This window comes from Condylura cristata, unplaced genomic scaffold (assembly GCF_000260355.1).
Source record: "Condylura cristata isolate star-nosed mole 26May11 unplaced genomic scaffold, ConCri1.0 scaffold00019, whole genome shotgun sequence".
NCBI lineage: Eukaryota > Metazoa > Chordata > Mammalia > Eulipotyphla > Talpidae > Condylura > Condylura cristata.
This window is the reverse complement of record NW_004567120.1, coordinates 41,455,523-41,479,894: the sequence shown is the minus strand read 5'-3', so window position 1 is coordinate 41,479,894 and position 24,372 is coordinate 41,455,523. Positions and strand designations below refer to the sequence as shown.

Sequence of the window (24,372 nt, the reverse complement as noted above, 5' to 3'; positions counted from 1 at the left end):
CTGGCTGGCTGGTGGCGCCGGGGGAGGCGCAGGGGGCGGGGGCGGGAACCAGTCGTCGGAGATTTCCATCGGGGAAGGGGGCGGGCCCGGGGGCGGGGCGATCGGGGGGCGTGGACGTGGGAGCCACAAAACCCTCCCGCCGCGCCAGTGCGGCCAGACCGAGCGCTGCGACCTCCGAGCAGGTGGTCGCCCCGGTCCCCATCACCATGCAGCCCAAACTTCTGATCCTGCTGGGCCTGGCCATCTTCTTCCCGTCGGGGTGAGTCTCCCGCCCGGGACGGGCGCCCCGATATCCCGCGGGTCCGCGGGATCCTGCGGCCCCTCGACGCGCGGCACCCGCCCCTGAAGGGGTACAGGGGTGGGGGAGGGGCGGGAAAAGGCAGGACCTTGCCCGGCAGCTTGCTCCCGGGACAGACGCCAGCTTTCCCCGCCCCGGCGGCGGGATCCAGCGCCCCTCGTTTCCTGAATCTTCCGTGGGAAGACGCGCGCGGGGTCCGGCCCGGGCGGGCTGGCGCTGGTGGGGGCGGCGGGCAGGGGCCCTTGGGGCCGCGGCTCCCCGAAAGGCACACGGGGCCGGATCAGCGAAACTGCGCCCAAAAGGTTTGAGTGTCGCTCAGTCCGCCCTCTCCTTCAAAAATCCATCTTTCCCAAGCGCCTGCTGGGTACCAGGCAGGGCGCCAGCCAACTTTGCCTCCACTCGCTTCCCTTCCCGCCACTGCGCTCCGTGCCAGTCCCGGGCGCCCGCCCGCGTTAGGTCCGGGTCCGGGGCTTCCGGCCCCAGCTCCCCCCACCTCGGCGGCCCCCTGGCCAGCCTCCCCTGCGACCGCCCCCCCCGCCCCCCCGCCTCTGCGGGGTTCTGGGGCAGACCAGTGCCCAGGCTGGAACCTCTTTCTGGGCTGAGGCAGCAGGTCCCGATTTGCGAAGCCCCGACTCGTATCCTCCTTGTCCAAAGCCTCTTTCCTGCACACCCTCCTCTGACCCTGATGCTTTGCGGGAAGCTTTCCCTCGGTGTTTCTGCGCTCTACAGTGCAGGAAGATTGCTTAGTATTTTCGAGATTTACTGCTAGGTGCAAACTGTCACAAGTTACCGAGCTCTTCTGATCTGGGAGGGCTTCTCGAAGTTTCCATGGCGGCTTGCTTATCTGTTTTGGGGAGATGGCTGCCCTCCCCACCCCTGAATGCATCAGCTGCCGTGTGCCTCCCTTGGCACGGGGCTTCAGGGCCTCACTGGTGCCCTAGGGGGTGGCTAGAGGGGGGCTGTTTGCAAGGGGCTTGGTAACTATTTCTAAGTGCGTGCTAGGAATTTCCAGTCATCACCTCCCTCCAGATGAGATCAGGACTGCTTGGAAAAGCTGACCTGGTGGCTGGATCGAGCAAAGGGGGGTGGGGGGGGAGGGCAGGGAGGAGAGCCCAGAGGAAAACAGCCGGAAGAAGGGCTATTGATATGGAACCAGCTTTCCAGCCTTGAAGCGGGGCTGGGGCCAGGCCTGGAGGCCTCCACAAGGTGTGCGGGTGTGCTGGCCAGGACCACACAGGGCAGGGCAGGCACCCTGGTCTGCTCAGCAGCTCAGCCTCAGCTCGGCACAGCCCTTCTCCCCCGGGCCTCAGTTTTTCCCATGTCGGGTGAAAAAGAGGGTTGGTGTGGGGGTAGCAATCCAGCCGCCCTTTTCTTCTTCCCTTCCGTCCTGGCTGGCGGGGCAGCAGGATGAGGTTGTTTGGAGTTTGCTAGGGTTGTGGTTTTCACTGGCCAAAGTGAAGTGTGAAATGATGGCAGCCTGAGGCCTCTGCCGCAGGTCTGGGGGGGGGGGCGGCTTCCGTGGCTTCCAGGGCGTTTTCTTTGCCTCTTGCACCATGGGGCTCTTGTTGTTGGCTCCAGACATCTGGGAGGGGCTGCTGCAGGCGCTTGGGTGGTCTGGAATGGCAGTACCAAGCCAGAATCTGCCATGTTCCTGCCCAAGTGCTCACTTGCAGGGCATCAGCTGGGTCCCCCTCCTGCCCACCCCCACTCGCACTGGCTGGCATTGATACTGTGGGCAGGTGGGGTGGTGGGTTGTCAGGACACCCCAAGGTGTGCTATTTGAAAATAAAAGCTGCCTTTCCCAAGTCCATTCCTTGCCCGTGGTGGGAATTAGCCACTTCAGACATGAAAAATGGCACAGGCTTGGCACATCTGTATGCCAGTTAAGCGATTCTCAGTGCTTGCAGTACTGTGGAAAGTGCATTTAGCTGCTCCGGTTGGCAGTGCCCCGGTCTGCAGCACAGAGGCCGTGGCAGCCTCCCGTGTCCTCTCCTGTCAGCCCCTTAGTTTAGCAAGCAGGTGACCGATGGGCTTAAAACGACAACCCTATTCCAAGTGTAACGTGCCAGTCATGGAGAGATCGGATGAACAGCTCCGTGCCCAGGCCAGCGGCCCTAGGCCAGGAAACGGAACATTGCCGGCGCCCTCCCGACAGCCCCTCACACATGCCCTCCCCAGCGGAAGGGGTCCTCCTGCCTTCCCGCATCACAAACGAATCTAGTGATGACTTTCAGTTTTTTCAGAGATAAAGGAGGCACAGGGGGCGAACCCGTGACCAGCCTCGCTACTCCCTGACTCGGGCCCTCCCGCTTCCTCCCCACCGTCCACTTGGACGCACAGCTCAGCCACGCAGTGCCTGCAGTCCGCATCCCTGGCCAGACTGGCTCGAAGGCATCATGAAATACCAGGGCTCTGCCGAAGGGACTGCTGGGGCCCAGGCCCCCGTTTTGTGTCAGGGTGTGTGTTGGCTCTGTTGGGCAACAGTCTGCCTTCAGAATCAGCGGCCGGAGGTCCGTCTGTCAGCAGGCTGTTATCAGCCGTTTTCTGTTTGACTTTCCTGAACGAGAGCGCATACAGAGGGCTCCACCGAAACCCAGGTGCACACCCGAGCGTGCTGCGAAGGTGACGCGCCCGTCTAGGGCCGTCCGCCTGATGGGCGCAGGCTCGCTTCCTGCCCCCAGGCAAATATGGCACCTCGCCAACCTCTGTGCCCACCGTGCGCTCCTTGAATTCTCTCTGTGGCAGTGTGTGCGCAGGGCTGGCCGGGGCCCTGTGGGCCTTTCCCTGAGGCGTGTCTCTGATAAGCGCTGGCCTTTCTGGCCGGGTACAGACCCCACCCCGACTCCATTCCCCAGACTCCGTGAGGCGAGTGTCACAGAGGCCAGGCAGTGCTGCAGACCCCTCAGCGTGCAGCCTCTCAGACGCTGCTCTGCCTGCCCAGCGTTCCTCAGGGGCTGGTGCTCTGCGTGCCTGGTGTCCGCGCTGCTGGCCAAGCTGGCTGGAGGCCAGGGCCGGCGTGCAGCCGAGAGCACAGGACATCGCACCAGCACCCTCGCCTTCGTTTACACGGAAACAGCCCTTGACCCCCCCCCCCCGCCCCGTTTGGTTGTGTTCATCCTCTTCTCACAGAAGGAATTCTCAGGAAGAGGGGCAGCGTGGAGCGTTCCCAAAGAGCAGCAAGATTTGGAGATAAGAGTCTTGCCTGTTGCTGGCTCTCTCTACCTGCGCCTTGGGGTGCCCCTCCCAAGTGGCAGCAGCTTGGGCCCTGCCTGTAGTGCTTCGTGTTTGTTTGGCCTTCTGTGTTCTAGGATCAAAGGCTCCGACGTGGAGGCGGAGAACGAACCGTCTGCCCCTGGCCGTGCCGTCTACAGCCCTACACTCCCGGGTCCTGTAACGCTCCTGCCCGAAGAAAGCAAGACCACAGCTGTGGGTCTCCCCAGCACAGCCAGCAAAATGGCAACGGCCACTGAAATCCTGGACTCCATACTGCGCAACTACGACCACAGGCTGCGCCCCGGCATTGGCGGTGAGTAGCAGGCCGGTGCTGGGCAGGGGCCGCGGCCCAGGGGCAGGGGAGGGATAGCAACCGTCACCTCAGCGCCACTGTGACCGTGGGCTAGACTCGGCCCTTCTGTCTCCCTCAGTTCTTCCAACTATAGAGTGAGAGGACCGGATGAGGGGCTTGCCCCTGAGGTACGTCAGGTCTGAACAACATGAAGGAACCCAGAGAAAAGTGGGGCTGGGCGTTAACACCGTGTCCCAACCTCACCTGTCTCCCTGTGCCTTGCCCCCATGTCCTTGTGCGACCCTCACACGCTCCATTTATGCACCTTTCCAGAGAGGCCCACTGAGGTCACTGTCAGTCTCGCCGTCAACACCCTGGGACCCATCTCTATCATGGACATGGTGAGTACCGAGCCTCTTCACCAGAGGCGCTGGGCCTTGCACGCTCTGGCTTTTCTCAAAGTTCCGTGTCTGCTGCAAGAGTGTGGGCGGGGGCGGGGGGCCGATCATGATCACCTGCCATGAGGAGACGGGAACTGGGAAAGGTAAGTCCTTGCTGCCTGAAGAAGACCTCCACATCAAAGCAATAAAGTGACTTCCAACACCAGTGGGTGACTGTTTTCTTCCCCTGCTGGCTTTGTGCTCGCACCTCGCTCCGGACTGCGTCTCTCACTGCCCCTGCCCCCTCTCTGCTCTTCCCGTCTCTGCTCGCCCCCTGCTCTCTAAGTGTCTGCACTGGCCGCCGTTGGCCTCCACTACTTCCCGCCTGCGAGGCGCCAGCAGGCAAAGGTCTGCCTGCCCGGTGGGCAGCGACACGCGTCCCGCAGTCCCAAGCCTGCGGCAGGTCTGCAGTTCTGGCCCACGCCCCGGCCGAGGCCCTCGGGACGGGAGCCAGCCCACTGCTCTGGCTCTGCTCTCGTGCCTTTGCACCCTTTCAGGATCACAGGTTCTAGTCAAGAGCAGGGCCTGGGAACCCAGTCCGAGCCTCTGTTCCAGGTCTTTTCTGTTTGGGATGCTACTGCTTTCATTGTCTGCTCGTCATAGAACTTACCCTTCGGGGTCTTGCTGGCGGCATCGCTTCCGGGGCAGCTTTCCTGCCCTCCGCAGCTAATGATTGTTCCTTTTGACTCGCACCATGGTCCTGTCTTTGACACGCAGATCTTTCTAGCTTATATCACAGTTGTTTATCTGAGTGGCCCTACCTCGCCGCATTGTAATCAGGTACTCTGTGTCTGTCTTGTTCTCTCGACTGTGGGCTCCTTGATGTCAAGGACTCGGTCTGTGGTAGCTGAGCAAATGAACCATGAAAGGTGATGTGCAAAAGTCACTTTCTCGGCAGAGCCCACGAATGAGGAAGCCTGGAGCCATAGCCATGTCGGCACAACATGGCACCTGACAGGCGCAGACTCTAGGCCCGGAGGTGGGGCTTGCACATACACACTCAAGGCAAGCACGGTCACGCAACAGCAAGTGTGGACTAGGCTGAGTAGAAAGAGGAGGTTGCCCTCAGGGTGCTCTGCTTGGCCCCCAGGCTCTTGGGGGTGTACTTCCGCATTGCCCCAGGGCACTGTGTTGAAACAACAAAGAGGCAGTGAATTAGCCCCTTGTGAATTCAGGTGTGGCTCAGTTAGGCGCTGTTTCAGGGTCTCACACGGGGCTGCAGTTAAGGTATGTGCCGCGCTGGGCTCTCATTCCAAGACTCCACTAAGGGGGGACCTGCTTACCAGCTTGGACGAGGTTGTCGGCAGGATTCACTTCTTGAGCTGTTGTCTGGCGCCCTCCCATCATCTTTGCCGCGGGCGCCCCTTCACGGTGCATGGCAGACAGCTCCCCTCACCATGAGAGAGAGTGTAAGAAAAGGCACTCAAGATGGAAGCCAAAAGTTTTGCGATCTAATTTTGGGCATAACGCGGAATATATCTTCACTTCTGTGATAGTCTGTTCATTAGAAGGAAGTCATTAGGTCAAGTGCAGGGGTGAACACCAGTAGGTGAAGACCAGTGGAGGCCATTTTAGATTCCACACGTTGTTCTATTTGCTCTTATCAATGGAATGTTGGGAAAAGAGAAAAAAACGTGAGAGCAGATAGCTGTTTTTCTGTCAATACTGTACATTTATTTCCCTGATGTCAGATTTGCTTTTTGCAATTATCAATGTGCTTCCCTCTAAGTGAGTATGAATTGAACAACCTGTTTGGTTAAAACTGTAGGGAAGCTAAGAAGCAGTAGGCCACAAGCACGAGCCAGAGGTCGAAGTCGTGTGGCTCTAACTCAAATGTTCCCACCAGTCTCTTGTCAGAATGTCTGCAGCATGTGGGCTGAGCAGTGACCAGGCTGACAGGGGTGGCCTGTTGCAGCTCCCATAGAGGCTGAGGCTGCCTCTTGCTCTGGTGGTTACATGAGCAACTCTAATGAAGCCAATTCCTGGCCAATGAAGTTCTAGAATTTCAGCTGTAGCTCCCAAGCGCCCTTGTCAAACGGGAAAAATTGAACTGTTAGTATCAATGGATGTGGACTTAGAACTGGCATCTTGTTAGAAAGAAATTAAATGCTCATTTGGAACACATGGGCACAGAGCAGGCACATGGACTGTGGAGGAAGTCGCCCCAGGCTAGAGGTGGTTCACTTGGCCTGGGAGGAAGGAGAGACCCTTGGGGCCTTAGAAACTCTCTGAGGCCACTTTCGCGGCCTGGCAGGGCAGGACTTTGTCTGGCCACAAGGCAGCCATCTTGCCCACTTTGGCCTGGGCAGCAGGGGTCTATCTTAACCTTCCCAGGCTCTGCAGGGCTCCAGGCTCATGGGTGTCTGGTTGGTGTCATTGTTTGATCTAGGGCGACTCGAGAAAGACAGTTCTACAGAGGCAAAGTGGGCCCAAGTGAAGCCAAGCCTGGGGAAGGCACTGGCGCCGGCTGCCACAGGGCCGGCTGCGTGATGACGCTCTGTGCGCCAGGGCCTGTGTGCCTGCTGCCGGCCATTGGCTATCTGTGGCGCTTTGGGCAGGCCCCCTTCTCTCTCAGCCCCTGAAGTAAGGGCGGGCGGGCTGGCACTGGCCGTTCACTGTGCTGGCGGTTCGATGCCGTCTGCCAGCAGGGTACCTTCCTAGCAGGAGCTTTCTTGTGCTTCTTGCTGCGACGCGGCCTTCTTGCTGTTTAATGGGCATCATGGGGTGGCGAGGGTGCTTGTTGACACAGATGAGGGCAGCGAAACAGGCAAACGGATCCCAGGACATGAGCCCGAACAGACCTTTCTCTCAGGGTTCAAAGCACTGAGGGTCTTGATACCATTTTGAAGAATGAAGGGTCGATGTTCATTAGCATTTGTGCTCCTCCAATTGGAGTCGACAGTGGACCTTCACAGCGCATGTGCACGCGTGCGTGTGTGGGCTTTTGAGCCCAGGCCCGCGAATGGCTCTGGGTGTGAGGGGCTCAGCCTGCAGCGGCCCCCGCACCTGGCTGTTTTGGATGAAACTTGTCTCCCCAGAGTGTGACCCACTCAGGAATGCCCCTTCCTTTGGGGAAGGCCTGGAAACACAGAGCTCCCCTGCTCGCCTCTGGCCAAAGCCAAGGGGTTCAGCCTGCTCAGTGGGGTGGCACTGTGCTCTTGGTCTGTGCAGCCCCAAGTGCGTGCTTTTTGCTTTTCCGTCCTGCCCGCCAGGAATACAACATCGACATCACCTTCTGCCAGACCTGGTACGACGAGCGCCTCCGTTACAATGGCAGTGTCGACAGCTTCGTGCTTTCTGGCAACTTGGTGAGCCAGCTGTGGGTCCCAGACACCTTCTTCAGAAATTCGAAGCGTGTCTACGAGCAGCTGTTCGCCGTGCCCAGCCAGATGGTCCGCATCCACAGGGATGGCAGGGTCTTGTACACGATCAGGTGGGTCACGTCCCTGCAGTCTTATCTCTTGGCACTGCCCCTTCCCTTCTCAGAACTGGCAGCCGAGGACCGGGCAGAGGCCTCATCCTGAGTGAGCCTTCCAGGCCCCTCCGCCCTTCTTAGACCGGGAGCTCAACCCCTCACCTGTAGACTAAGGCCTCCACGTAAAAAGACCAGGCTGAGGGCCACAGCCCAGCTCATGGCAGAGCTGGACCGGCGCCCGGACCTCGGCTGGCAGGCCCAGGCTCGGCCCGGGCCGGGCTGGCCGACTGCGTCGCCAGGGCAGTTGCACCGCACGCAGGCACTGGATGCTAAGACCCATCCGCGGTGGTGGAAGTGTCTAGGCCGAGTACAGCACTGCGGGGGGAAGGTGCCAAGAGCGGGCCGGGTGTTTGAATGCCCGGTGGGGAAAGGTGGCTAGTGCGGGTGGCAGAGAGCGGGGAGGGGGAGGTGCGGGCAGGTCCTGGGCTTGTGCTGGGCAGGGAACGAGCCCACGGAGCTGCGCGTCCCCTCACCACGACAGGGCCGGACTCTGCCCCGAGCTGTTCTCCTCTTTCTGCCTGGCCGCTGAACTCTGCCTGGCCACCACAGCTGCTGCCGGGGCGCACCGCCCCCGGGTCTGCGCCGGGTGGTGCCCGAGCGCTGGGGGCTGGCCTAAGGAGGCTCTCTCTCCTTCCAGGATGGGCATTGATGCCGGGTGTGCACTGCACATGTTCAAATACCCGCTGGACTCTCACACTTGCCCTCTGTCTTTCTCGAGCTGTGAGTACCCTCTCAGGTTTCCGGGGCCCAGAGTCACGCTGGGCCCCTTCTCCTCATCCTTGTGCTTTCCATTCTTCTGCCTCCGCTTTCCTCCTGAGATGGCACTGAGGTTGCCCAGAGCCTGCTACTCATTCTCATCTCCTTCCTGTGACAGTGCCGGCTGCTCCCTCCCCTTCCGCCCCACCTCGAGTCAGTCACTTGCTTCTGAGGACGTCTCAAGCGGGTCCCCACCCCCACGGCTTAGAGCTTTGCCATCTTCCACCACCGCCTTCAGTGACGCCTTTGAAACAGGACATGTCCAGAGCTAGCGACACCAGCTCCGCCCGAGCGCTGCCCCCGGCTAGCGTGAGCTGTGTGTTCCCATCCGCTTCATTGCAAGGAGCCGTCGTCACGCAGTTTCTCAAGCTAAGAACGTTGGTGCTGCTTTGCCCTTCACGCGCACATCTATTCACCCGACATCTCGTTGTGGTTCCTCCCCGAGTCCCCGCTGACCCTGCTGTTCCCTGTGCGCTCACAGCCCCAGCTTTGACTCCTGCCCTCATTCCCTCGTGCCCAGAGGACTGCGCTGGTCTCCCCTCACTGGTTGCCCGCCAACAGACTAACCTTGTATATGAGCAGGGAGGCCTGGCTGAAGCATCAGCCGGGCCAGGTCACTTCTTAGTGTCCAGCCCCTTCTGAACACTCACACATCGATTCTAGATTCCTTAGAATGACCCTCACGGGCCTTCACGAAGCAGCCCTTGCTAGCTGTCCCACACACCTCGTGCGGCCTCTGGGAGCTGGCCCTCCTGACCGCCCCACCGGACGGCAGGCAGCCCTTCCTGTGCAGAGCACGCCTGCCCCACCGTTTCCGCCTCGTCCACAGGGACAACACGGGATCCACCTAACACTGATGGAGAATCCAGCTGCTCTGGGAAGCCTTCCCGGGCGTGTCCCCAAGATCTGTCCAGCCTCTACTGCCCCACTGTGCCTTAGGCAGAGCTTCCCCAGAGCAGTTCCAAAGTTGCACATGCGCACTTACGGTCTCCCTGAGGAAAGCCTGAAGATTGCGAGCAGGGCTCCTGCCTCGCTCACCTCTGTGTGCCCAGCACAGGGCCAGGTCCCGACGAGGAGCGCGCTCGGTGAGGCGCTTGCTGAACGCACTCCGGCCGTGAGGTGAGAGCGGCCAAGGCCGCAGCCGGTGAGACCAGAGGCAGGGCTCCGAGGCTTTGCTCGTGCCCCTGCTGGCGGGCCCTGTGGGGCTCGGCAGTGCCACCTGACGTGCTGCGTTGTCTTACAGTCTCCTACCCTGAGGATGAGATGGTCTATAAGTGGGATGATTTCGAGCTTGAGATCACTGAGGAGAACTCGTGGAAGCTGTTCCAGTTTGACTTCACAGGTGTGAGCAACAAGACCGAGACCCTCACCACCATCTCTGGTAAGCGCGCCTCGGAGCCCGGGCTGGGGCGGCGGCGCCGTGGACCCCTCCGTGCAAGTACTGTATCGCGCGGCTGCCCTGCAGAGGCTAAGCACTTACGACTGTTTGCAGAGGAAACTGAGACTTCGTAACCATGCCTCAGTCTTGTCTGCAAAGAAGTAAGTGCTTTGCTCAGCCCCCAAGAGGGCCGGTGAGCCCGTGGGACCCACCCGCCCTCGCAGTCTGCGGCTGCCTTTCTTGTGCAGACTTTCCTTTCCAATGTGTGGCGCACAGCTGGCCTGTTGGCTGGCGTCGGGGGACGGGGCTCATTGCCTTCTCCGTCCCCAGAACCAGCCCGGGCTGGAGGAGGGGAAGCCAAGGCTGCAGCTGGAGCCAGCGCTCCATGCTGCACGGTGAGGGCTGGGGTAGGCCGGAAGAAAGTGCGGGGCCACCGGCTGCGCGTCTGCATAGCCACGTCGATGTCAAAGGACAGCTCCGATGAGCACAGGCTCCCGGAAGGCTTCTGGGGAATTCCACAGAGACATGGAGACTGGGTTTCCTGACCTGGCCCCTGACCAGAACTAGGAGGGTCTAGGAGGGTCTAGGAGGGTCTTGGGTCTCTGAGGAGCTTCCACTTTGGTGTGAGCACCGCCGCTTGTGTCCCTAGGTGATCTGAATGACGAGCCGAGGGACTCCTGGGCTGCTCCCGTAGGAGCCCCGAGCGCTCTCTTCACACACTCACCAGCTTGTGTCCAGAATGCCGCTGGAGCCAGGCATTGGCCACGGGAGGCGACTCCCTTTGCTTCTTCGTGGCTGGGCAGGGACTCCGCTTTAGCGTCCCTGGTCGAGCTGGTCGCGGCTGACGGGGCTGGTGCTCGGGGGCTGGAGCTTTGCTCGCGCCGCGCCGGGCTGGGCAGGAGGCTGCTTGCCCAATGCTTTCCTTTTTCTCGGGGGCTTGGAGCAAGCAGATTTGCTGTCCTTTTCTTGGGGTCCTTGCTCTTCTGCCAGCTAACCATGGGCTTGCCGCTTGCCTTCTCGCACCTCAGTTTCCGCACACAGGCGGGGCCCGTCGTCAAAGGCGGCAGAGGAGACAAGGCCCCGGGGCTTTCAAGTCACTAGTGGTTCCGTTTAGTAGATGGTTGTGCACTGATTCAAAATGGTGCCCTAGTGACTACAAAGCCCCAGAGCCAGCGTCGCCACCGAGTCATGGCAGCGGTAAACACCAGCCCTACCAGTTCCAGTTGATCTCGACTTGCGGTTTCTTGGGCTTGACCATGACCTTTGCGATTGGTTGCAAGCTCTTCCGGCCGGCACTGGCTGGGCATTTCCCACATCCGGACCAGATCTGAGCACTTCGCTCCTAAGGGCTGTCGGAATGGGGGAGGGGGGGCTTGCTGTGCTGGCATCTGGGGCCGCTGCTTCAGGGGGCACGTGGAGTCTGGCCTTGCCCCACGGGGGTCTTCCTTCACTGGGGGCTGCTGAGCCTCTGAGAGAAGCCGATCCATGATCAGGACTTCGTGCTCTTGCACGGGGCTTTCTTCCTCCTTTGGATATCAGAACTGTCCGCACTCAGCTGAAATCCGAGTCTTGGCCGCCCCACCCTTAGGCGTTCGCTTCGTGCCAGTCCAGGCACTCTTCCACAGGGTCGAGACCGCAGGACTGCCATGGCGGGTTGTGTTCTCTTATGGGGCTACGGGACCCAAGTCTGTCCCCTTCCTTCGTTTCTCCAGCGCTGGGTCCGCTTGCTCCCGCCCCAGCCTCTGGGCGCCTCTGTAATCCCGCGGTGCGGTGGCCGGCTGTGTCTGCCACGGGACAGGAGCGGAGAGCAGCATCTTTACCTTTCTTTCCCCTTCGGCTCTTCAGCCCCGGGTACCCTTCTCCCCGTAACCATTCTGCTCCATCCCTCAGGAGTGAGAGAGAGTATGTGTTAGCATCCTTGCTCTTGGCCTCAGAGAGAATTTCCATCTCTTGACAAATGAAGGATCTTCTTTGCTGGAACAAACAGAGTGAACATAGAAAAGGCCGACGGGATCATCGATATTCTTGCCACAAGAATTCATGCAGGCAGCAGAAACTTGCTAAGTATTCTGGCCAGTCGGTGAGTGAGTGGCCCCGCAGCTGCTGTGCAGGCACAGTCCTAGCGCAGAGCTACTACTTTGGACACAGGTATTCCGGTGATCCCGAGCTACTTCCTTAGGTTTGTTCCAGAAGATTCTGAGAAGTCTTGCCCCTTGAGGGTCACTGCCACCAAGGTGAGTAGGAAAGACTGCTATTCAGCGCCAGCATCCCCAGACCCGCTGGGCAGGTGATCTGTCCAAAGTAGGAGGGCAAGTGGGTATTTTGGTCTGCGTGGCTACACTGTTGCCAGGCAGTGGGAGCCACTGGGCCACTGCTGCAGTCCAGCTGGGCTTAGATGGGCAGGAGCGCCAAGCACAGGGGTCACAGGAGCCCTGCCCCACCGGGATCTAGAAGCCCCCAGAACATCCAGCATGCTCAAGAGCATGCAGCGCCGGGTGGTGTGCCTGGGTGTACGGCAGCATGAAGGTGCAGTAGAAGATGCCAGGTAGAGGCGAAGGTTGTCATCAGGTGTGGTAGCAGCCCTCCATCTCGGGTGAGGGCCAAGGTCAAGGACACGATGCTCAAATGAATGTGAAGACCTCAGTCCGCCTTGTGGATGTATACTCGCACACCTGACATCTAGAGGGCTGACTGAAATTTTCACTTTCAGCTAATTCTTCTTTTTCCCCAAGCCCTTACTTGGCGGTAGGGGTAGCAGACAGACAGGGAATCCAGGGCTGGAATATCGGAAGTTGTCTCCGGGAGGCTGAGGCGAGTGAGCTGAGCTGAGGGCAAGGTGTGTGCGTGCCTAAGGAGTCAGCTAGAGCCAGGTCACGGCAGGCCTCCAGTGCGAGTTCACAGACACCAACACATGGGCTGCTGTAGCCCTTAGCGGAGCGGGAAGCGGCTGCTGATGGCACAGCAGCACTGAGGCGATTCACCAGCATGTGAGCGGAGGGGAAAGAAGCGAAAGCCCTGCTCATGCCCACCGGAGCACCGGCCCCTGGGCTCTCTCCCTGCACATGTGCGGTCGGGGTGGCAAAGCAGACCAGAGGGCGCACTTCAGTGGACCTGAAGGCCCCAGTCAGCCGTCTGGACATTAGCCGTGTGGCCCTAACGTCTAGAGGGCTAACTGATTTTTTCACTTTCATGTGACTCTGCGACGAGATGGACAGGCTGCGAGACCGTGACCCGTGAAAGGGGCCATCAGGGGCCTGGCCTTAGCTGAGCTCTCACACAGACGTGTGCTTGACAGCGAACGCCTCCTCTGGCTTCTCGCCATCCTGCACGGTGGCTCCTGGGGACCCCATGAGCCAAACCATGGGGAGGGGAGACCCTTGCGGGCGCTGTCAGGCAGTGTTTCCTGCCTGTGTCTTACAGGTGACTACATAGTCCTGACGCTGTTCTTCAACGTGACCCGGCACTTCGGCTATGTGGCCTTCCAGAACTACGTCCCTTCCTCCGTGACCACCATGCTGTCCTGGGTCTCCTTCTGGATCAAGAAGGACTCTGCTCCTGCCCGGACCTCTCTAGGTAAGTGTGTGTCGCAGTGTGTGTGGCCTCCTGCCCCACAGTGACACCCTGGGCCCTCAGTTGCTGAGCCCCGCCCTCCCCTGTACCCACAGGGATCACCTCTGTCCTCACCATGACTACTTTGGGCTCCTTCACCCGGAAGCATTTCCCCCGCGTCTCTTACATCACTGCCTTGGATTTCTACATCGCCGTCTGCTTCGTCTTCTGCTTTTGCGCGCTGATGGAGTTCGCTGTGCTCAACTTCCTCACCTACAACCACACAAGATCCCGCCGCGCGCCGAAGCTGCGCCATGTACGACGTGGGTGTGGCGCGGTGGCCAGGCCTGGCAGGATGGAGGCCCCGGGCCTCTTGGCGCGCGGGTAGCTGGCTCACTGAGCCACAGGGGGCAGGTGGGGGGGATGTCGAATCCACTCCCCCACGTGCGGTGGGGGCACCAGGGGCCAAGGAACCGTGTGCCAGGGACAGACTCTCCAGACGTGCTGAGGCGGCACTTGGGCTTGGCTCTCCTCTGCTTCCCCTCACTTCATCCCCGGTCTGCTTTGTAGTCTCGCAGCCTCACCCGCGCCCGCGCCGCCAGCCGTGCCCGTGCCCGTGCCCTGCAGCAGGAAGCCTTTGTGTGCCAGGTGGAAGAGTCAGTGGAGGAAGAGGAGGAGCAGGAGCAGCTGTCCTGCCCTGCCCAGCAGTCGCTGGGCCTGGGGAGCACCCAGCGCGCCCGCGGCTGCTGCAAGTGGTACCAGAAGTACCTGTGCAGGGTCCCCTGCTGCCAGGGCGGCCTGTGGCAGAAGGGCCGCCTGTACATCCACGTGTACCGCCTGGATAACTACTCGCGCGTGCTTTTCCCCGTGACCTTCTTCTTCTTCAATGTGCTCTACTGGCTCGTCTGTCTTAACTTATAGGTGCCGGCTGGCACCCTGCGGGGCAGCCCCCCCGTTCCCCGGGAAAGCCCCAGGCCCTTTGCTAAGGGAGTTGAGGGAAAGCAGCAGCAGGAGGAACAGTTACAGGGTCTCTCCCTCCCCACTGCCCCGATCCCAACCAGCAGAGAACACTCTCTGCCAGCCCACGCCCTTGCCCAGCCTATCCCGAATTTCCTTGGCAGCTCGCTGCCAAGGCCAGTGGCCCACTGCTGTTCTGCAGGGGGCATTTCTGCTGCTGGGGCTCGGAAGCCCCAGGCCGACAGCGCGCGTGCTCACGAGGAGCGGACAGGCGTGCTCTCAACAGTGCCGACACCCACTGCCTTTTTCCAGGAACCCAGTGCTGCTCTGTGGTGCTCCCAGCCCAGTTCTGGCTTCAGCCTCAAAGTGCACAGCCCAGCTGCTTGCCTGTCAGGCCCCCACCTTACGGTGCTGGGCAGCAGGTAGGAGGCAGGGCCGTCCTCTGGTCAGATGATTTATCTTCTGGGTTGATCTCCCCGCCCACCCTCCCCCAGCAGATTGCAGCCGCTGGCATTATCCCTCTGGGCACAGGGAGCCAGCAACAGAAGGTCCCGGGACGGCACCCCTCCCTCTGCTGCTGTGACACCTTCCTCTCCCCACCCGGCCCCCTGCCATCCGACCACCAGTCCAATGTCATACATCCAGTGGGCATCTGTTTTCGTGTGTGATACTAGTAATGACCCCTGCTTCGTATGCCACCTGCCCTTCCTTCTTGACCCCGTGACTTTCCGTAAATCCCCCAGTGACTCTCCCGCCCTGACCCAGGTGCTAGGCCATGTGGCTTCCCGGGCTGAGGAAGAAAAGGGTTCTGGTTTGCAGCTGGTATTCCTGCACTGAGCGGTGCCAGCGAAGGCACCGCGTAGGAGCTTCAGCACAGCCTCACGCCCGGGGCCCTCGGGCCAGTCCACTCCTCCCCGGGGCATTCACACAGCCACAGTCAGTCAATTGAATTCCCTCAAATTTGTACAGCACCTTTCTCTTTCGCAAAGCACTTCTGACAAATCAGTTCTGTTTCGAGCCTCATAGCCCTGTGATGTGCCCAAGGCAGGATTCTTATCCCCACTTTGCAGATGAGAACCCAGAGGCACAGATTTCGATGGATCTTACTGGAAACTACCCAAGAACCCACTGCCGCCTTGTAGATCAGAGGGCAGGGCAGCTCTGTTCACAATGACTTGATTCTTTGGTCTCTGCTAACACCCCACAACAGCAGCCTGAGTGGCAGCCTGTCAGTCCTCAGCCTGCTCCGTTTCTAGGCCTCAGGCCTCAGACTGACCCCAAGACAGAACCTCTCCTGGCCCTGGTACCCCAGTGAGTGAATTTAGACACGCCCCAATGCTTGTATATGCTGAATGAAATCTCTGTCTGTATTTTATTGGGGGTGGGTGGGGTGGGGACGCATATGCTTTTCGTCACCATCGTGTGAAAAGGGGAAATCAATCAATAAAGATATCAGCAAAGGACAAAGTGTAGCTGTGTTCTCTGCGATCAAGTCTGAGCAGCTCAGCTTTAGTGGCCCATTGACCCAGACCTTGGTCATCCCCTGCCCCGTGACTACCAGCCCCGCCAGCCCCACCGGGCAGACCTTGGGTTCCCCTTCAGGGAGGACATGGCCATGTGGTGGCTGCCCTGACTAGGCCCGATGCTCCTGCTCTGCTCCAAGCTCCTCAAGTCCCCATCGTTCTCACTCCTACCTGGTCACTTCAAACATCACTAGAGATCACCAGACTCAGATCCACCCCCCCCCCCCCGCTCACATGCTCACATACAGCGGAGATGCTGTAACACGGGCATGCCCCGCATGTCACGTCTCACATACCATTGCTGTAGGCCACAGTAGTGGAGAGAGAACAGACCGCGGGACTCCCCCCCCCCATCCCCACCGCCCCTACCCTCTGTGGACTGGAAGCAACCCAGGAGATATTTCACTGATCTACGCTTCAAATGAAAGTGTGTGCAGGTGCACGTGGGCATGGAGCAGACCGGGCATCTGGTGACACCTGCCTCTAGAGGGACTCGATCACATGAACCATGAGGAGACAAAAGCAGTAGCGCTTTTGCCATAAAGTCTTGAAGTGACGCCCTACTAGAAACACATGCGGCGTTACTGTGTATTTGCTGACGCCCTAACCCACCATGCACTACACGAAACAACTTTGGACAAGGAAATGGTGCTGCAGATAAACCACGGGGTGCAGGAAAATTTAAGGGCATCCGGGCCCCGAGTGCTGCAGGTGTCTTTACGTCTGTGTGCATGCATGGAGGTGCATACCAGCTTGCGGCCACTCACGTTCACATGCGTCAGGAAACAAGGGGTGTGAGCCCAGATTGCTTCCTCGTGCTACAATAAAGCTAGGAACAAACAACAGTCTTACTATTTGTAAATTTTAAAGCTCATGCAAACAGCTCTTTAAGAATGAAGTAACTGAAACCATAATTGGGCGCATAATATCTAAAAAATAAAATCAGGAAAGAAAAAACTTCAAACTACAATGTGTGGGATGTGGCCAGCACGACACTCAGAGAAAAATTCATAATTGAAGTATTTCAATTACTAAACACAATGGAAGAAAAATGAGTTACGCTCTGAACCCTAGAAGTTGGAAAATAGGTTAAAACACGTTAGTTATAACTTCAAAAAGTTTTGTGGAAAGGAAAATTTAAATAAATATATTGCAGGGAGAACTAGTTAATCATTTGAAAACCAATAATGGATTATGCTGAGCGAATCAATCTGAAGGAGAAAGACAAACACAGGATGATTTCATGCATATGGAACCCAGATATAGCAGCAAACAGAGCAAACCAAGCAGATGGGAGGTGGGGGAGGGGTACGCGCGGCAAGGGGGAGGGGCCCACTGGTCTACAGGGCGGACTTTGGATGTCTTGGTGGTGGGCGGGTGTGGTGCCAGGCATCTGAAGGGGTGAGCCTGTACCCCAGCAGTCCAGTGCTGTGAACTAGCCTGACCTCAAAAAAATAAACACAACAGAAAGACAAACAAGAAACAAACACTGGGCGTGGGTTTCAAGGACTCTATGTCACAGGGCTGGAACATGAGAATGGATAAGCAAGAATCCCTTGGCAAGGGACATGTTCTCAAGACCTGAGATTTTTAACACCCTGGCAAGAACCCCAGGGCTGTGAGTCAAAATCCCGGTTAGGTTATCAGAAGCCTGGAGTGACTGAGGGAATGTGGCTACGAGTGGCCCAATTAGGTCTGTCTGTGAGATGACACCAGAAGTCCCCCCTCACCCCGCCCACAGATTGTATTCCACGAGCGGGTCCAGAGGACATGCAACTCCTCGGGCTTTGAGGAAAGCAGTGGTCAGAATCAACATCACTAGGTGGTTGAGCCGTAGTTCTCTGAGGCCAGAGCTGATCATGACGAACACATTACCTAGCGTGGCCAATATCGTGAGGATAAAGCCGTAAAGCAACAGCGAAACAGACACCAAGTGACAGTGCTGAGTCACCAGATGCTCGGGAGCATCTTCCCAGACTTGCAACTGGATTTACTGTACCTGGCAGTTGATCTGTGTTACAAGAGCCATTCCGGTGGAAGGCCAACTGGGAACCCCCAAAATTGCCTCTCCCTAGAAGGAAAATAAAACCAAAACAAAATCTCTGTGTCGGGCAGGATTACTGCCACTGTTAAAGGCGTCAAGATTGAGCAGCCTGGTCCGCAGAGACATGGTAGTTCCTGCATGATGGCCGCAGATCGCCTGGGCCTTGCCCACGGCAGAGGTGACAGCTGCGGTGCCACCTTGTCGCCAGTTGGACCCTCCTAGTCTCAGGCACACGGCACACGGCCATCGACCCGGCCGCTGCACAGGTCTCTGTCTCAATTACAAAAGGACAACAAACCAGCAGGCAGGGGAACAGTCTTTGCAGCACCCCCAAGGCTTTGTTCACTTCCACACCCAGTCACAACCCAAAAAGATCAAGCCTGGAAGCGATGGCGGGAAACATCCTCCCCATGACCCAGGTAGGCGACAGGAGAGGACGAGGCAGAGGAGCTCGGCCCGCGGAGGCCCAGCCCGTGAGCATGCGAGCTGCCGTTTCCCTCCACGCTGCCGAGAAGGTCCCTGCTCCTTAAAAAGTGCCTCACCGCCCTGCGCCTTTGCTGGCCCGTCTTCACCGCCCCATTCTATTGCTCTCTTGTCCTCCTACGCTGAGCTACTGGCACCCAATGCCCCCTCGCCCCCAGTGGCTGTCGGCGCTGACAACGCCAGCAGGCCTCACCCATAGCCGGCGAGGAGGGTCTTACCGTCGGCTTGCATGAGGGGCGATTCAGCTTTCTCAAAGCATCCCTGGAGCCAACTGTTGCCAGTTGGGCTGCCCAGAAGTGGACACTGAAATCCAGAGTTGCACAGGCATTTACATGGACAGCGCTCTTCAAATCATGGTGAGTGGGGAAAAGAGAGCGGAATTGAGGCCTCAATCCCTCCCCCAGGTAACACTGAAACTGGGGTGACCTCTCGGGGCTGTCTTAAGTTGGGGCAAAAGAGGCAGACTTCTAAATCTCTACCTTGGCCGATTACTAGAAAACCCCTCCCAGAAAGGAAGTGTGACTTGGGCAAGGCGACTCTAGCTGTGAGCGACCTCTGAGCAAAGGGCGCTGGGGAGAAGCGGAGCCACAAACACCACCGGCGGGGAGGGCGCCTGCCCAGAGGCCGTGAGCGCACGCTCAAACTCGACACAGCTGTGGGGGCTTGAAACACGAACCACAAATTGTGAGGGTCTTTGCACTGAGGGTTAATGACTTCAACAGCTGCATTTTCACCAAATGAAAGGAAAAACGGCAACTACTACAATAAAAATGTCGTAAAAAGAAATGAAGAAAAAAAAATCCATAACATGGGTGGCTAAAGTCCATGGAATTGGTTCCGTTTTACTAGAAAGTGCTGCGAATGCCTGCAAGGGTCAGTGAGCAAGGACGAAGAGTAGGTGTTAGGGGAGGGTCAGGGCTCTGCATTGGCGCGATCCTCCCAGAAGGGTCCATAAGGCTATGGATCAAGACGTAAAACACGCATCGCTTCTTACCCACTGGCTTGTACCTCTGGAGTTTATCTCACAGAGACGATGGCACAAATGAGCAAAGACACATATCACAACATTGTATGCAAGAAAGGGTTTTCAGAACAAATGCCCATTGAGTGATTTGAATTCAATTATGATACAGTAACACAAAGGAATATCCTGAAGTTATTTGAGCAGCCTAAGATATGTCTGTATTGACATGAAAGACACCAGCGGAATTACTCAGTGGAAAAAAATCAAATTGCAGTGTACTCACTCAAAATAATCTCACTGAAATAAGCTGCCACTATAAATCACATGTCCGTAGCCATCTGTCTACGTACTGATCAGTCTAGCCACATAGTTGATTCGATCTTATTATTTATACATTCCTGCATCATTTCTATTAGAAATGATTTCCTATAATAAGCATTTATTTTTTTAAACCAGAAATTAATCTCAGCACTAGCATTACCATAAAATAAATCAGACAGGGCATGAAAGACAGCCTCAAGCCATCGGCACAGTCAGAAAAGCAAGGGAGATGAGTGGCAGCCTCCTAGAGAGAGGGAGAACCAAAACTCTGCAAGAGGAAATTATTTTAAAAGCATAATAATCTAAGATTATCTTGTGCAGGGCAAATGTAGTGTAACATTATGGGGGATGAAGTACGTGATGCTGACAGGCGACTTGGCGTCACAAAGGAAATATCACAGCCCTCACAGCACTGTCCGCGACGACGACAAAGAAATGATCCCCACACGCATAGTTACAGTGATAGAGCAAGACCGCGCCCTGCCAGCTTCAGTTCTGTTGCAAATCCCCTCGCGTGCAGCTTCTTGTCCCCGTAGAAATTAGAAATGTTGATGAGGGACCACGTCTCGAACAGAATATTGGGCTGACTCCTGATTATCCGTGTGCCTGAGAACCGAGAACATGTGATTCCATAGATGTGTGCGTTTCTAAACACTGGTGAACTGGAGTGGAGAGCCTCAGAAATGACCTCCTTTTCTTTCTTTCCTTTTTTTTTTTTTTTTTTTTGGCAAGAGGTGGGAGTGACTTCAGATCTTCTAGAGAAATCAAGGAAGAATGCCAGACAAAAGGCTAATAGCTTGCAGAGGAGGACAATTCCCCTCTGAATAATTAGTCCCCGACTCAAGAACGAAGCGAGCTACATGCTGTTTGGCTCAGAGGAGGCAGTCCACCCTTGATGATATTTGCCCCCTTGGTGAGGGCAGGAGGCTCCCTGGTGCTTGGCAAGGCTTCTCTCACCTGGGTCTGCCACAGGCTCCGTTCCCTCAGGGCGCAGGCATCCTGCACCTCTCCGGTAGGGAGGTACACAGCCTGACTGAAGAGATCATTCAAGATTCCTCGTGAGCGTTCAGGCCAGTGGTGAAAGCGCAGCGGGGCCGTGCCAGCACGAGCGGCAGTGAGCAGACTTCACGGCAGCTGGCACAGAACCGCGCAGGGAAATCTCCCACCACTGAGCATGTGGCCTGCCTTGGCATTTGCAGAAAAAGACAACTCATCACTGCCCTCCCAGAGCCAGTTACACGAGTCGTTGGGCCCCAACAAACACCCTGATGGGGGGGGGGGGAACAGAAACGTGTTTCCTCAGTTTTCAAGGCTGGAAGGCGGTGTCAAGGGAGTCAGCAGGCTGTGGGTGCGAGGCCGCTCTCCGTGGCCTGGACAAGCCGTTGCCTCCTTCTGTTCTCATCTGGTCTTCCCGCCATACCTGTCTGTGTACTGATCCCCCTTTGATAACAAACACTGGAGCGATTGGATTAGGGCTCAGCCACGTACCTCACTTTACCTTGATGAGCTCTTTGAAGGCCCTGTCTGTCTCCATACACCGCCACGCTGTCAGTGTTTCAACGAGGTGTGGGGGCAACCCGGCTCATCTCATAGCGCCATCGGAAGGCCTCTCTTCAATGGACAAACCTGCCCTGCTCTGCAGGCCCCAACTCTGGACCACAGAGGAAAATGTCGCACAACTCTCCAGCCTCCAGACCCTCAAGCTCATGCACTTCAGAGTACTGAACAGTCGCCCAGCTCCATGCTAGACATCGTGGGGTGCAATGAGGACATGGCCTTCAGGTCGCTCATCATCTTCTGGGTTGCTAAGAGACAGAGGAGTCCCAGATGAGGGACTCAAGAAAAGTGTTGGAGGCACTCAGATCAGTTACTCAGTTATCCCTCAAGCAGACGGACCCCAACACCCACGAAGAATGTAACTAGAGAGTGAGACAACTTAGGTGACAGAAACAGAGGGGATCTCATTGGCTGGCTAACCCCCCCCCCGCCCCCGCCACCCTTGAATCATTGCAGTCAAGCAAAGCCCTTCCGAAGCTGAATTAGGAAAAAGAGATTCGCACAGACACTTCATGGGGTCTGGGATGAGCTAAACACCCGCGTTTCCACAGTCCCGTGCCCCTCCCATTCTGAGAGCCGGACACCGCACGCCGCGATCTGGCGGCCCCAGGGATACACCGTCTAAGACTCGCCGCTGCGGTGTTGGCCTCTTCTGCCCCCACATCCTCAGTCTTCCTGTCCATTGGATTCTTGGTCTCTGCACAAAGGCGCACACTGGCCCTCCGAGCTAGAAAGGGACTCACAGGGCCCTGGACATCTGAATAGGGGCCCTGAACATGCAAAATCTGTGCAGGAAGGACACAGACACTGCGATGCTTGCCTCAGCCTGCAGGGGCGCCGGCCCAGCCTGCTGCACAGGGAGCTGGAGTTCAGCGGCCATGTGGCTTGCCCTCCACCCGCTGATAGTGTGCCTTGCCGAGATGCCAGCGACAGCGAGAGGGAACTGAATCAAAGGTAGACAAGTAAAACCCTCACACTGGAGAAAGCGTGATCTCAAGGGAGAAATGCAATATTATGGTTTCTTCAAGGTCAGCTATGCCCATTTCTAGTAAAAGACTTGGGAGGAAGCTCATGCAATGAACCAGGGGGTGAGCGAAAGCATATGACAGCCCCAGGTGATATTTTCCAGAAGGTGGACTCAGTTCTGCAAAGACTCAGAGAGCACTTAGTGCGCTTGCCAGGAGAAAGCTTGACAACTGAAAGGACTCCCTTACGGTGCAGCCCTACTCCTGCTGTGAATTTTCAGCCTGCCTCACATGTTAGTAACTGCACACTTGCAGTGAGACTGCCTAGCTGTGTCCTGTCTCTAGTCCTGACTGATATTTAGGAAGCAGCGACAGTCAGCCACGTGGGGGTCAACGTTCACATCCACCCAGGTAGGGGTGGTGTCAGTGCCTTCTGCCAGGAGCTCAGCCCTTCATGAGGTAGGTGACTGTGGAGCTTGACTAGATCACAATCCAGAAGAAAGTAAGGGAAAAGGAAAGCAGTTTAGGTGTAGCCAAATTAAGGGAAAACTTTCGGTGGAAACTGTGGAGAAGAAAGTGCATTTACATACAAGAGCTTTAGAGGAGACGGCCTCAGCCTCCGCAGAGGCTCCTACCACAGCCGGGAGAGAGGGCATGCTCCTGGTGGGGTGTGAAGCGCTCTGGGGGAGCCCCCCAGCCCACACGCCCCTGTCTCCCCCTAGTGTCTTCACGTCTGCAGCCATGTCTCTCGAATTCGTTTTGGCTTAGTTTTGTCTGTTCTTGTTTCTCCTTTATCGTCCACATATGGGTGAAGTCATCTGGTATTTGTCTTTTTCCTTCTGACTTCTGTTACTTGGCACCCCCCTCCAGTTCCATCCAGAGTGTCTAAAATGGCAAGATTTCATTTCTTTTTATAGCTGAGCAATAGTTCAGTACAGATATATCTTCGTTAACCCCTTGTTTGCCATTGGGGAGTTAGGTTGTTCCCACAACTATATCCAAAGAAAATGCATGTTTAGAATAAAGGTGATGCCAGGACATTTTTTGACAAACAAAAACTGGGGAAAATGATCACCCCCCAGGACTCCCCGACAGGCAAAGCAAAAGCATATTTTCCAAGCAGAAGGAAAATAATCCCAATTGGAAGCTCAAAGGTATGGGAGTAACAGCAAAGTACAGGAACTGTTAGCACATGGGTAAATTTTAACAATCTTAACAATGTTGATAGTATAAATAAAATATTGATGTTTGTAGTGAAAATCTATGTATTTAGAGTACAACTATGCTTGAGAGTAGGCAGAGTTGAATGCAGTTAAAGTATTCTAAGCCTCTGGCATTATTAGGGAAATAATTATTAACTTGTCAACGCATTTGTTAAGTCAAGCAAGCCTCGTGGAATCTCTTGGGTAATTACAAAACCAGCGGAACAAGGATGCAGAGCTGCCAGGTTAACTGAGAGACCATCAGGGGGAAAATCCAACCAGTTCTAAGAGAATGTGAGAGAGAAAACAACACGAAGGGGCGAGGCAAAAATAGAGCAAACACGAAGGTGCTGGCTGGAAACCAAAATGTTGAAGTAGTCACACCGTGAAGTGCTGTTTGTAGGAGGCCTTGCGTCCTGGAAGGACACAGGACAAGGAAATCCAAAATGTGCACACGGTAAGGACCTGGGCATCGCTATGTCCACTCCGGAATAACTTCAGGCGATGCCTGACTAGAAACGAAAGGGACCGGGAGTGCAAATTGCCAATAGACCCAGAAGCTGTAGATTTTGAAATGCTATATTCAATCTCACGTAAGTGTGATCATATAGTTAAAATTTATAATCCTAAAGATAGACAAATTGAGGGTCACAGAATGAGTTTTTCACACTTCTCCGGAAAATCAAACTCCAAATTAGTAGATACATAGGCTGTCGACAGTGTGAGCAGCACACCTTTGAAAGTGGTTGTCCACACTGCAGCTAACAAGTGCACAATTCACATTCATGTGCTCTGGAAGACTTGAAGTTTGCTACATGCTGGGTAATATACAAACCCCTGTGCAGCCCAGCAGGCGCGGGCGGCCCGTGCTCGGGCGAGCGGGCGGAGGAAGCAGCGGGCCGTCCACCGGCCTCTGAGCTCCCCGGGAGGCCGCGCCCCAGGCGGCGGGGCGCAG

At 56.8% G+C, this 24,372-nt stretch overlaps 1 protein-coding gene across 1 annotated transcript; it reads left to right on the top strand.

Moving 5' to 3' along the window:
* The first annotated feature begins 206 nt into the window (after nucleotides 1-206).
* Nucleotides 207-14,337, top strand: GABRE (gamma-aminobutyric acid (GABA) A receptor, epsilon). The gene is made up of 9 exons (XM_004685980.2): nucleotides 207-259; nucleotides 3,607-3,824; nucleotides 4,137-4,204; nucleotides 7,456-7,676; nucleotides 8,356-8,438; nucleotides 9,718-9,855; nucleotides 13,273-13,425; nucleotides 13,518-13,717; nucleotides 13,972-14,337. Exons 1-9 carry the CDS (start codon nucleotides 207-209, stop codon nucleotides 14,320-14,322), a joined length of 1,485 nt encoding a protein of 494 aa, XP_004686037.1. The 3' UTR covers nucleotides 14,323-14,337.
* The last annotated feature ends 10,035 nt before the right edge of the window (nucleotides 14,338-24,372 follow it).

Excerpts from the sequence above, each read along its gene's own strand:
- GABRE (XM_004685980.2), top strand. The coding sequence starts at position 207 with ATGCAGCCCAAACTTCTGATCCTGCTGGGCCTGGCCATCTTCTTCCCG. Across the intron at positions 4,205-7,455 it reads CCATCTCTATCATGGACATG|GAATACAACATCGACATCAC; the intron begins GTGAGTACCGAG and ends CCTGCCCGCCAG. Across the intron at positions 7,677-8,355 it reads AGGGTCTTGTACACGATCAG|GATGGGCATTGATGCCGGGT; the intron begins GTGGGTCACGTC and ends CTCTCCTTCCAG.